General features: G+C 36.1%; 1 protein-coding gene across 6 annotated transcripts in view; it reads left to right on the top strand.

The window, feature by feature from the left end:
- Positions 1-14,119, top strand: part of wwc3 (WWC family member 3) — a 49,456-nt gene that overhangs the window by 11,485 nt on the left and 23,852 nt on the right. For all 6 annotated transcript variants that reach the window (XM_077198722.1, XM_077198723.1, XM_077198721.1 and 3 more), the window contains exons 2-4: positions 9,364-9,473; positions 10,889-11,092; positions 12,354-12,430. In XM_077198722.1, coding sequence (XP_077054837.1) covers positions 9,364-9,473; positions 10,889-11,092; positions 12,354-12,430 — 391 coding nt within the window. The remainder of the gene's footprint in view (positions 1-9,363; positions 9,474-10,888; positions 11,093-12,353; positions 12,431-14,119) is intronic.

Below are 14,119 nucleotides of genomic sequence, written 5' to 3'. Positions count from 1 at the left end.
TTTTTGCCTTGTTTTTTGGTGAGTACCCTGGTAATGGTGTATAGTATACCCTTTAGAAGCAAGTACAATACCTGCTGAGGTTGCAAGAGACATAATTTAGCAGTGTCTAAGCAATTCCATTTCTCTTAAAAACCTTTGGTTTGTAGAGTGGTGTCATGTTTTTTAACAATATAATATAATGGTGGTAAACAAGCCATTAAACAATTAAACGTTGAACCGCAAAGGAGAGGCCGCGCTGTGCAATGGCGACAAGTTGTCTAAAGAAGGCTGCGAATTAATTAAGCCAATAAAAGGTCCTCATAAAGTTATACAGAGCTGATCAGCCCACATGAAAGGTGACATCTGTAACAGCAGCTTGCGAATGAAAACATATGGTTGCCAAAACAAAAGTTCTGCCACTGGATTTTTTGGAACCAAGAAAGAAGTCCTTGGAGCTCCAGAGGCATTAAAACTCTACCACCGGGCTACTATAATTAAGTTTATTTGGGTATATTATTTTTAGAGAAACACATTCTTGACGAGGAATGCAGAGCCTGTTGTTTGGGAGCATCTTAATTTGCAGGCGGAATGCTGGACTGGCTCTTTGTTGTCATGAACGGCTCAAGCTGAAGAAGCGACAGGGTGGATGTCCAGACGAGGCCTGGACCAACGGCCCAGACTCCAGTTACACATGCCTTTCCCACCAGGGAGAAGTGTGTCGTTCCGGATGGAAATATCTACTGGGAAATATCAGGGAGATGGCAAAGTGTAGAATAGATTATTATAGAATTCGCAAATGTCAGACTTGTGCGTCTTGTGCTAAATTGATTTTGATTTGTAATTTTTGCCTGCACACCCAGAGTGCATCTTTGACATTCCTTGTAGGAGGATTCCTGGTGTGAAACTACTCCCTGAAGAGAAGACAATCCCAAAAAGTATATGCCATCAAGTTATTTTAATTTTAAAACCGCTCAGAATTTGACAGAGGACATGTTTTCTCCTTAAGCCAAATGATTTCCTCTTGTAGACTGATGAAATAACTAGCTGGACTTTTTAAAATAAGATTTTAAATGGTGAAAATGTTGTAGTACTCCAATTTGTGCTACATAAATGGCATTTACATTTATTCTCTGTTTGGTTAAAAAGCTGGGACACATTGCTTTGCTCAAAGTGTATTTGAGAAATTCCCAAGTCTTAAAATAACCCGTGGCCCCGTAACTCTTTTTCTTTCTGCCGATGACGGGTTTTGGGATTCAGCCCGCTAAACACTCCGAGACCTCTCCTTCTGGCAGAGCTGCTTTCCTCTCTGGAAGAAAAGGCGTGGTATGGGAAGATTAGCTCTCTCAGAGCACAGAGGGTCTCTCAGGAACTGAAACAAAACACTCGCTTGAGAAACTCGCTAGTTGCATGTAACTTCAGTGCTGAATAAAGTCTGAGGGCAGAAGCGTTTTGATGAATCTTCTCTGCCAGTGTATGAAACATTTACCATATCTTTGCTCAGGCATGTGCTTTTGCTGGGTTGCATCTAGGGCACAACAAAATATGTTTGTGTATGCAGATTTCAGAGCTCAGATTTTGGGATCTGCTATTCTTTTGTTTTTGAAAGCACTGCAGAAAGAGGAAATTGACCCGAGGTTCCTGGTGAGAATGCAGGGTGGTCCTATTTCCTGTCAGAGGTCCGCATCTCACGTTATGTCCAATGTTACAGTTTGTGTGAGAATCTCAACTACATGGTGCATGTTTTTCTTCTGTCCTTGGGAGAGTTCGATAAACCTAGCGGGAGACCTGCTATAAAGCTGTAGTTCGGGTTTAGGAAATGGACATCATGCTATGTACTGTTTCCTGCTGGGTTGTATTGTGGGAAGTGAGTTGCCTGTGGTTGTGAGTATTGGTGTGTTTAGAGGCCTTTAAGGGTAGCCCATTAAAGCTAATGCTCTGAATTGTCTTCAAATGTGAATTTAGTTTAATCTTAAATTACTTTTTTTCAGCTGGAAGACCTAATATTTATTTATAACATAATTAAAAAAAAAAAAATTATAATTTACAACTTGTATAATTCTACAAGGCCATATCTATATCTAGCTGTTTTGCATGGAATGCAGTAACCGTTCCAGTTCATTAAGGTGGCAGAACTGAGGCTGCCATTTATATGATTTATTATTTTTTTTACTCTTGTGCATGTAAATATTGTCATAATGGAAAATAGTCCTTGCATATTTACATATTTTAATTTTGGTTAATTGTTGTGCATATGCTGGATAAAACTTGGCTGTCTATGCACTAGAAATGGGAAAATGGCACTACATGACTAGAGAAAAAAGGTTGCGGAGTTTATTTTTTAAATTGCCATTTTTTTGGGGGGGGGGGGGGGGGGGGGTGAGCAAAAACGCACCGTTTTTGTGTGTCCCTTTAAATGCAAATGACCTGCTGCTTCTGGCCCCCTTTCAAGAAAAGGGTGGAGTTTCCAGAGCACATAATGGCAACAAAACACGACAACCTCACGCACTGAAAATGTCAGTACCGGTGTTAGTTCGAGTCAGAGAATATATACTGCATGGAGACAGAACGGGTATAGTTTAGTTTAATTATGGTTATAATTATGGTATATATTACTTAGTTTTATCCACTATTAGTACATGCCTGTTGTAGCAGACCCTGTCTCAATGAATGCCAAAACTTTAATGATGAGTTTTATGAAGGTTATTGTACATCACATAAAAGATCAAGCCTCTGTTTTAACTCCAGAAAATCACTGTAGGCGCTGAATAAAACACAGTACAAGTGCGCTTTAAAGTCTCTCTCTGTCCCTTACAATATCAACATATTTACACAAAAACACCAACAGTAAACAAATATATACAGACCGTATGCCTTTTCGGGGTGCCTAAATAAACTGGTAAACTTTATATCCATAAAATAACTTGGATGAACTGTAATAAAGTGTGTGCTCTCCCTTTCGAGACCAGTATTGTGACCAGTATTGCTCCGGAGACTATAAGCTGGATCACAAACAGTTGGTAATGATCCATCCTTGAGAAACTACTTTTTAGCAAAACATGTGTTTTGTATTGTCCTTTTTTATTGATCCTCGTTCACAAAGCAGTCTGGTGTAAAATGATTTGCACAGAAATAAACGAATTTAGGTATATGGGGGCTCATTCCACTGCGTCTTCATGAAGTACATAAAGACTGTTATGTTCACTCTTACATCCAACAACAAAACTCCTCAATCGCGTACGAGACATTCTTGTCGCGGTTGGTGAAAATGTCGGACGGTGTACAACTCACTCAGGCCGAGGTCTATGCTAATACGGCAAAGTGCGTGAGCAGTCGTTGGCAGGGCCTAGGCATTTTTTGACGTCACAAAAGGTAGAATCTGCGGACGGCTTGTTCTGAAACAGTGCTTACAATTTATGGGGATAAAAAAAAAAGGAGTGGGTGGATTTTTATCATTATAGGGTGGTTGTGTGTACACACTGCCGACATACATTTATGTTCAAACACCATGTAAAAGTGAATTTTGCATAAAAGGGCCTCTTTAAAACTGCAGATTGAACCGATATCTTGGTGCAGGTAACACAGAGAAAGAGAATACACTCTTCATTCACATATACTTCTGACATTGTAACAATACAAAGCTGGCTAAAAGTAGGTGAACTTACCTTTAAATGCATTTGTTCAGGGAAACTTTTTCTTTGTTGTTCAATGTGTTACTCATTTCTGACAAACTGTGATGGGTGTAATATTGTCTGATGTTAAAATACTTTTCCCATCCAAGTTCATGTTCAGAGATGACTATAAACAAGCCGTTTGTTTATTGACCTCTAAGGCCAAGTGCACACTACAAGACTCAAGCTTGTCGCGTTTAATGTTTCGAGTCTCATCATAGTGCAGCGCAGGACTACTTGCGCTATCCCAGATTTCAAATCTGTGTGGTTTGTATCATGATTTTTACTTGCTAGACTTAAGGCAGAAATTGAGTCATATCCAGAGAATAGACTATTCTCGTCCCCCTTTACACCTGGCATTAACATCCATTTAGTTTTTTTTTTAAATCCGGATTGTATCAGCATCATTTTAGACACTTACACATTACATAAGAGGTTAACTAAAACATTTCCATCATTTACCAAGTTTTAATTGTCGGATAATTCAAAATGCTTTCTGGCATTTCTTGCATGGCTTTTTTATGAGCCCTTCAGTAGGGTTGGCATTAAGGATGTTAATGGGTTTAGAAGTGAAGAAAAGTGGTAAGGAGGGAGGGAAGTGTAATCCAGTAAAATAATTGAACTAATATCAGATATTGTATTTAAACCTTCATCGCATATAGTCTGTCCCAGACCACTTGGAAATGTGGCTTCAGTAATCCGATCACAATAAATCTTGGGTGCATTTACACTTAGCTTTTAACTCTTTCCCCAACATCAAAAGAATTTTCCGTCATTTATGACACAGCGCTTTTTCACCATTGATGGAATTTCCTGGCAATCTATGTTATATGGTAGGGGACACTATTATGCATCTTCTGAAAGTGTACACAATCTCTGAATCAAAACACAGCAGTATAAAAAGCAGAAACATGCTATAGAATCATTGCTTACGCACATGTAAAATAAAGCGATCAACAAACATTAAACGGCATATACATCAAAACTGCCTTACATTACCAAATGAAATGTCGACCCAGGATGAGGTATAGGACTGTGAAAAACTTTGGGGGTGTTGGACTCGATTTACTCCATTTATGTTTTGATTATTATTCTAAATCTGATTATCTAATATTATTCTAAGTCTGATCTGGACATAGTCTTAAAAAAAGTGATTTTCTCAGCTTTTTGTTCAAAATGTTGCTTTTTTAATGAAACTTACCCACAAGTGGTGATAAAAAAAACACTTCTTTTTTTTTTTAAAGGAGAGGCTCTATTCTTTCTTTTTGATATTTTGTATGTTCAGATATTCATACAAAATATTCTGGGAGCCCTGAAATTTTTGTGAAAATGATCAAAAAGGAATCTTTTTTAAAATACGTTGGTGGGAAAAGAATGAATGTGGTCAGGTGTGATCTGATCACCTTAAAATGCATGGTGTAAAGTGTCGCAGAGACTTGGGGGTGAGAGATTTTTTTGATTGATTTTTGACTTGGGCCATAAGCAACCTTGCCATGTGCACCCTTGCAACCACCTAAAACACAAAACATTGTGTTTTGCGCTGGTGAAACCAATTATCAATTTTTAAAGAAAATTACATTTTCTTCGAACATATCCTGATTTGAGCTGCTATTGCCGTAAAAAACAAACACTTTGTGTTAATTAAGATGGTGGTTCTTAACAAACACAGATGATCAGATTAACAAGCACAGATGTATCTTAATGAACAGGGTTCAGTGAATTTCAAACAATACTTTATAACCCTGCACAAACCCATTATTCTCTCTCTTTCAAAGCACTGAGATAACAACACTGCTTTCTGGGCTTTATTCCAGGATTGACATAGTTGTTACAGTAAGGATTTGATTGGAGAATAAAGAGATTTTTGTAATTTGATGATATGATTGCCACACTGTTGTCTCTTATATCTTAGCTATATATTTGTATTGGCTTGTGTTGGAACCATTATGATCAAACAGCCCTTTGTCTGTTATTTTAAGACACTGACGAATGTGCCTCAGCTTCTGTAACGTCTTTTTTTACTCTCCTTCCCATACTTTTGAATTGTCAAGGAGTTCCAGTAAAACTCAATGTTGTGCTTCATTTTAACAAGAATATTTAAGTGACTGAATAACTGATTTTTTTTATTTTTTATTATTTGAAATATATACATAAAAAAAAAAATATATATATATACACATGATAGACATACTGAACTCTGAGAGGCATTCGAGAAAGAAAAACATGGTTTTAAAGAGACTAAATGTGGCTGAATGGAATGTGTTGCATGAATACCATGTGTAGAGGGGTACAGAAGTTGTCGGCAGACTAGTCTAGTATAACCACATATTATATTAAATACAATTTTGTATGATATTTCTTTATTTTAATGGCTGTTTTAATCAACATGCTGAGAGCATATTCATGTAGACATATTTGTCCATCTTGTAATCTCACACTGTTTTTGGAGCATCCCAGAAAGTTTGCGATAGAGGATAAAATTGCCAATAACATAAAACTCATGTCTTGATATTTCCATGTCTCTTGTTGGTCTAAAGATTGCTTTAAAAAATATAGGGATTGCATCACTATTGTGACATCATTGGGATTTTGAGGCCATTGCTAATTAATTCCACATCAGTGTTGAATGCTGAACACTTTTTCCACATTAAAATAGATAATTCTTGTGTAGTGCACGTCCCCTGTTCTCAACCATTATCAACTTGCCATTCATGTTTTTTTTCTTGCAGTGAAATCCAGAAAATCATGTGCAATATAAATGTTTTTTTTTATTAGTTTGTTTATTCGAATACTTTTCTCCAGTTTGCAAGGCATATCCATATGATGCCATAGAGTTATGTGCTAAAACTGCTTTAAAAAGGGAGAATTAAGCGATTAACGTCACTAATTATGATGGTGTGACAAAAATGTGTTAATGATGGTAATTCCAAGGGTTCATGGAATCTCAGCATTCCTCATCGGTCCCTTCCTCTCATGTTTCTCGTGCTTTCACGGCACTGGGATTTTATGTAATATAGAGGCTGGCCGTGTAGACTATCTCAAAATAGTCCAAATGTTTTCAAAACGAAGCACATAATACTTGATTAAGTGTCTTGATTTTTAGTAACTGATGCCATTTCTGTGTGGTATTTCCTTTGGGAAACGCACACTGTCAGAACATTCAGAAAGAAAATCAAAAGCCATGCACAAGATAATTTCCGACTGAAATCTGATTGCAGTCGGACATTTATTAATTTGTGTAAATTTTTTTGTAAGAATTTTGGAAATTAAGGGCTTATTTTACTAACTGTTTGCAGGTTCCACAGCTTCCCAGGAATTATTTTCATAACCCTGCTGTTATCTGACACAGACGAAGAGAAGGGTCAAAGCACACAGACAGTCCTACTGCGCACCTAAGGGCAAACAGGGGTTAAGTGTTTAGCTCAAGGGCACAGTGGCTGTGATTTGAACCTGGAATCCTCCTGTGGAAGCTTTAAAGCATCCCAACATGCCACCAACAAAAGAACAAAATGTGATGGAAAAAAGCAGTTAAGTTCTTTGAAAACTGATGCAAAAACTCTAACAGCACAAAAAGAAAGTTTAAACACAGTCCAGGAAATGTTTAATTACCTAAGACATTATTCATCTCAACTTGATCACGTTACCTCACCAACAAAAGAGAACCATGGTTTTATGTTTTTTTGAACCGCTAATCATGGTGATACTATGGTGTTTTATAAATACCTTTGAGTTCTGTGACATCATTTTTTTTAACGTTTAATTTTTTTCTCTTTAATTGTTTTTTTTTTTACTTTATAAATATTACATTTTTAATTTTGTATACCTTATTTTTTATTTGTTAAGAGGTTAAAAACAGTAGTATAAAGAAACTAAAATTTCAGTAGTCAGTACAGATAAAATTTCACTGTTCTCCGTACCAATTTCTGTAGCATAGCAAAAACTACTTTATTTTAATAGTTTATTTTTTATTTTGAAAAAATATAAAATAAATTAAATTAGTTCATATTAATACATTAATATGTATGTAGCCTTTTAGATATTGTTTAAGCAAACAGTGTATTAAAAAGATCAAATGAAATGTTAGTAATAAAACGGAAAATAAATATTAGTGGTAACAGAACAAGTAGCAGGTCTATTTCACACTGCAAGAATTAATACACATCAATTTAGACATCACTTTTTTTTTATCCTGTTTGATGCTATTTTGTTATCACTATGTCAAACATCACAATTTCAGAATCAGTCCCACATTTTAATATGGTTATCACGCCCAAAACTTTGCAGCATGAAAAAAAACTTTTCTTCAAATTATGGATGAGTTATAGAAAGTCAGCAAAGTTATATACAGAAACTGAGCAAAGAGCGCTCTCTTTATAATCAAAGAAGCTGATATCACTTCACTTCAGCAGCAGCACAATCTCACTGACTGAGTGAAAACTCCTGATATCAAAAAATTGTTCTCTAGTGCGCAGTGAATCTCTCATTTATTTTGTTTAAACTTTGTTGGTTGTAATGAAACAATTTGGAAGCGTGTAGAGCTCGCGTTAAACAAACTTGCGTATTGAGAGGATTCTGACCAACTAAAATGCATGTGAAAAGCCATTGCGTTCACTCGCTCAATAAACATGTCTGTGATTGGCAAGAATGCTCAATGCTGCTGCAAACGCGTGGTAGAAAGAAACTTCGACACTCTTCACAGAACATTTGAAAGCAGTCGCCTATCAGCAGGTACCAAATTGACCTGATACATGGAATTGTACTGCAGAAAGGCTGGTATTGATACGTTTTTGACTTCTTTTTTTTTTTATCGACTTTGTACCGACATACCAGTACGTTTTTAAACAATCTCTGATTATTTGCATCTTCAAAATTATCCTAATTAAAGCACCATACAACCATTCACATTCATACAGACATCATTGGTCATTACGTCACAACTCTCAAGCATGTTGCATTTTTAAGATACTCTGTGAAGTTAAAAACACGTCAACTTTTCAAAACTGTCACACGTAACCGCTGTATTCTATTCCAGTCAGTTGTGCTCTGTCCAGCTGTTTTCGAGCACAAGAATACTGTATAAACACCTCCAATCTGGGTCAGTTTATCCTGAATCCAGTCTAAACTTTCAGTGCCAATATTTTCAACATTGAAAATTCGCAGGAGATATTTGAGATATTTGAAGAATGTGAATTGTTTTAGAGCGTTGCATTGATGTGGTTAATCAAAAGTGTGAAAAGTGATTTGTGCAGCGTATCCAGTGTCCTGGTTGTGTTTGTGGGCTGTGGGGCAGGCCTGCTTTCTGCTGTGTGGAATGTGTTTATGGGCTGTCTCTTCCTGCAGTGCCTATATTACACACATTTTTGACCTGGGGTGAGGAGATCAGTAGCTGTTGACTGACTGAACACACATTCATTAACAGATCTCAAGGAATGTTCCAGATTCTTCAAATCTCCACACATCTTTGTTCATCCCAATGCGAGTCTTTGTACAAAATAGTTTTTGTTTTTGTACAAATGCTTTTAAACACCCAGAAATACATGAGCCATATCACGCAATGTTGTGAAACATAGCGAAAGCAGCTTCGCTGTTATAGCACTCCAACTCTGTTGTGTTGAGTTTTATATGTTGAGTTTAGTATGTTGTCCTGTACAGCTCAGTTTCTAGGTGTTTTCGACTCTTGTGTTAATTTTTGGCGTTCTCATTTCTGTTCCTGTAGGATTACCAAGCCTCTGACCTTTGCCGACTGTGTGGGGGATGAGCTTCCTCTGGGCTGGGAGGTGGTGTATGACCAGCAGGTGGGCGTCTACTACATCGACCACATCAATAGTAAGTTCAGCTCTTTAGTTCTTCTTTTAAATGTCATTTTTAACACATCTGGTCTATCTAGCAATTTCTGTTAAACTAGAGCTGTCTATTAGTTGAATATGCTGATTAATTTAATAATTACAAAAATCACCCAATCCTAAAGGCAAAATGTATTTATTTATTTATTTGTTGGTTTGTTTTTATTTAAAATACAATACATTTTATATACACACATACATATATACACACACACAGTTGTGGTCAGACTCAGAATTAATGGCACCCCTGGTAAATATTATCAAAAATGGCTGTAAAATAAATCTGCATTGTTTATCCTTTTGATCTTTCATTCAAACAATTTGCAAAAATCTAACCTTTCATTGAAGTAAAATAATTGAAAGTGGGGGGGGGGGAAATCACATTATGAAATAAATGCTTTTCTCCAAAACACGTTAGCCATAATTAATTTGGCACCCTGTTATTAAATACTTTTTGCAACCTCCTTTTGCCAAGATAAAAGCTCTGAGTTTTCTTCTATAATGCCTGATGAGTTTGGAGAACACCTGACAAGAGATCAGAGACCATTCCTCCATACAGAATCTCTCCAAGATCCTTCAGATTCACAAGTTCATGTTTGTGCTTCTTTTCTTCAGTTCACCCCACTCATTTTCTATAGGGTTTGGTTTAGGGGACTGGGACGGTCCTGGCAGAAGCTTCATTTTGTGCTCAGTTACCCATTTTTGTATTGATTTTGATGTTTGTTTGGACTGGTGTCCTGATGGAAGATCCAACCATGGCCCATTATAAGATTTCTAGCAGAGGCAGTCAGGTTTTGATTTTTTTATCTGTTGGTATTTGATAGAATCCATAATACCATGTATCTGAACAAGATGTCCAGGACCTCCAGCAAAAAAAATAGGGCCACAACATATAAGATCCAGCAGTATATTTAACCATAGACATGGGGTACTTTTTATCCCTGTTTGCACCAAACACATCCGGTGGGTTTGCTGCCAAAAAGCCTTTTTTTTGTTTCATCAGACCAGAGAATCCAGGTCTGGTTCCAGTCATGTCTGACAATGGAATATGCTGGAGTTTGTTTTTGGAGGAGTGAGGAGGATTTTTCTTGAAACCCTCCCAAACAACATGTGGTGATGTAGGGGTTGTTTGATATATTTTTTTAGGCTTTCTGACCCCCAAGACTCAACTAATCTCTTCAATTCTCCATCTGTGATCCTTGGAGAGTCTTTTGCCACTGAAACGTTCCTCCTTACCGTGCATTAAGACAATATATCCATCCGTCCATCCGTCCATCCATCCATCCATCCATCCATCCATCCATCCAATTGTTGTTTATGGTTATCTGATACTCATTTTTGGAGTAATCTCCTGGATGATGGCTTTAACACTGTGGTTTTGATGTTTCTTTCCCCCAGAGACGACCCAGATAGAGAACCCTCGCACACAATGGCGTCAGGAGCAGGAGCGCATGTTAAAGGAGTACCTGGTGGTGGCGCAGGAGGCTCTCAATGCCAAGAAAGAGATGTATCAGATCAAACAGCAAAGACTCGAGCTGGCACAGCAAGAGATGCAACTCTTCAACCAGCTCACTCAGGATGACAACCGTTCCATCACCAGCTGTGAGAAACTCATCACATCTCACTTTAATCACATCTCACACACTGCTGATTCAGCCATCTAAAATTGCGCCAACCTATTAGTCATATTGTGTAAAGTTTCAATGAAGTCATTCTTACTCCTGGCTTACTTCAGTGTCACTCATTGGCTGAAATTGTATTTCTTTCCTCACTCATACATTCATGGCCTCCTCCCTTCCTCCTCTAGTCCAGCACACCCCTACTTTTTCCTTCACTTTCTCCTCCCTTTCCTGCCACCTTCCACAGTTCTGCTCTAACTTCCTGTTGCTGAAACATCTCTTTATATATATTTTTTTTTTCAATAAAATGGACATTCTTTCATTCGGCGAACAGACGTTTATATTATAAAATATTAAATGTATTATTATTATTTTTTTTTTTAAATTTATTTATTGGTATAACCATTATTATTATTATTATTAATATATTGCTATATTGGTATATTGTTAATGTAAATGCTCATATTAATATTATTTATTAGTATTATTAAGATTATAGTATACTAACATTATTAAAATGATAGAAAAAACTGTTTACAAAACAGCTTCTTAAAAGTAAAAATAATACAAGATTTTGCCAAACTGTTGAATAAGGTTTTCTTTTCCAGATTAGTATTCTTTTAATGAGGCTTTTTTTTTCATTATGATACAAGCACAGTTTCGTCACCCTCACACTGTCTACTTTATGCCCCCCAAAAATAAATTTTCAAAATAAATTTAAATAAAAAAATTAGAAGTATGCTCATCAGTTGATTATATTAATGACTCTATTAATCTAATTCTTCAAATGCAAAATATGACCATGACCAAATTAAAGCAGAAATCACCTGTAGACGTTTGTATGGTATTTCTTTCTCCACCAGTTTTCCTCACTTTTCTCTTTTTTCTTAAATTTGTATGCACATATCCAGCTTTTACATCAAAAACCAATGATACCGTTAATATCAGAATATCATGAAATTTCTTGGCGCTTTACTATATGGCCCTGGGTGACATGCACCAAAGTATTTACATGGTACTAAGTAAATCAAAATAAACAAATATATATATATCTATAATAAAACATGGTACGATCATGCGATCATGGTATGTTTATGCAAGTGTTCTGATTTCTTATCTTAAGATTTGAATAGTTGAGATTCTTTTGTATTGTGTAATTTATATGTGTAATACAAGGTACAATCACTGGCTACACGTGAGCATAATGTGATTGTGACTTTTTGACTCCTCTTTCTCTCGTATAGCTCACTCTGGTTCCTCTTCAAATGCAAAATATGACCCTGACCAAATCAAAGCGGAAATCGCCTGTAGGCGTGAGCGGGTAAGTCATTATCCTCTGAGAACAATGCCTCATACGTCAGGCCCAAGGGGAGGTGCTGGGCCCCTCATGTGCCGTGTTGATTGTGTGTTTGTATATGTGTGTTGAGGGTAGGTGGGTACTTTTAGGAAGAAGAGGCCTAGGTTTGGGTTCACTGCTGTGTTTCTCTGACCTTATAGCTTGTTGGGCCTCTCTAGATTAGTGCTATACTACAGGAAGAGTCATTGTGTCAGAAAATCTGTGGATGATGAACTCTTGCTCTAAATCTTGACTGAATCTGTCATACTAAAGGAACAGTTCACCCAGTAATGAGAATTTAAAAGTCATTATTTTCTCATGTCTTGTCTTGTTCCAAACCATGCTTTTTTTCCCCCATTGAAATTTAAGAGAAATTGAGAAGACGCAGCTAGCTCTCATTTATAATGCCGCTTCAGGTTCAATTATCATATGCCGTAACTGAACATAGCACAGCTGTTCAAAAGCAACAATTATATTTTAGATATTTTACAGAGGGGGAGATTTTCAATGAATGGCTTTTTATTTAACGACTCCTGTCGTAAAAAAAATTTTCATTATATTCCATACTCAAAGCTGTTGTTTGTTTTAGAAGCAAACTTGCTGTTCAGAAGTTTGGGGCTAGCATCATTTTTTGAAATAATTATCTTACGCTTACCTTTTGTAAAAGTCTGTTTTTATTTGATTCAAAAAATGTATTATATTGTGGAATGTTTTACAATTTAAAATAACTGTTTTCTATTTTAATACATTTTAAAATGACATTTTATACAATATATTTGAAAAGATAATTTATTCCTGTGATGCAAATCTCAATTTTTTGCAGCCTTCAGTGTCACTTGATCCTAATCATTCTAATATCCTGATTTGGTATTTAAGAAACATTTTTTTATCATTATCAAAGTTGAAAACTGTTTATTTATTTATTTATTTCTTTTATAATGTTCTCTGAGGTCCACTTATAATGTTATCAAGATTTTGACATTAAAAAACATCATAATTGAATAGGCACATTTTTTTCCTGTTTTTGACCCTCTCTTTGAAACACAGTTTTGATCGATGTGCCGCATTCAAGATTTGGAAGTAAACACCCACTGCTATGGTTGGGTAACAGTTTTGCATATTCCTTATGATTATCACAGTTGAAAACGGTTGTGCTTCTTAATATTTTTGTAATTTTTTCCATAAATCTTTGATGAATAGAAAGTTTAAAGAACAGAACATCTTTTGTATTATTATAAATGTCATTGCTGTTGCTTCTGATCAATTAATGCATCTTATTAATTCCTTTAAATAAAATTGTACTGACCCCAAACTTCTGAACGATAGTGTATATAGGAAAGAAAATGGCACATGGGCTACTTTTACGATCTGTTTTTGGAGTTTGACAGGCATTTAAACTGTCATCGTATGGAAAAGAACTATGTTTAGTTTTTTCGTTTTATGAAACAGTGACAGCAGTCAGAGAAAATTATGATAACAGAATTTATGAACTGTTTCTTTAAGACTTTTAACATAGAATAGAAATTGTAAAAAACATATTGTAGTAAATAGGCTCTATATTATGTCAGATTAGGTCTTCCATGGCCTGTTACCTACTTATCTGGGTGTTTTGTGCTGTATATTAAATGACCCTACATTCCTCCATTGCGGTTTTCAGAGGCCTTTGCTGTGTGT

The sequence above is a fragment of the Siphateles boraxobius genome, unplaced genomic scaffold (genome assembly GCF_051911475.1).
Source record: "Siphateles boraxobius isolate OS27281-9 unplaced genomic scaffold, OSU_SipBor_1 41, whole genome shotgun sequence".
Taxonomy (NCBI): domain Eukaryota; kingdom Metazoa; phylum Chordata; class Actinopteri; order Cypriniformes; family Leuciscidae; genus Siphateles; species Siphateles boraxobius.
Note: the sequence above shows the minus strand (reverse complement) of the source record. Positions and strands in the feature narration are given on the sequence as shown.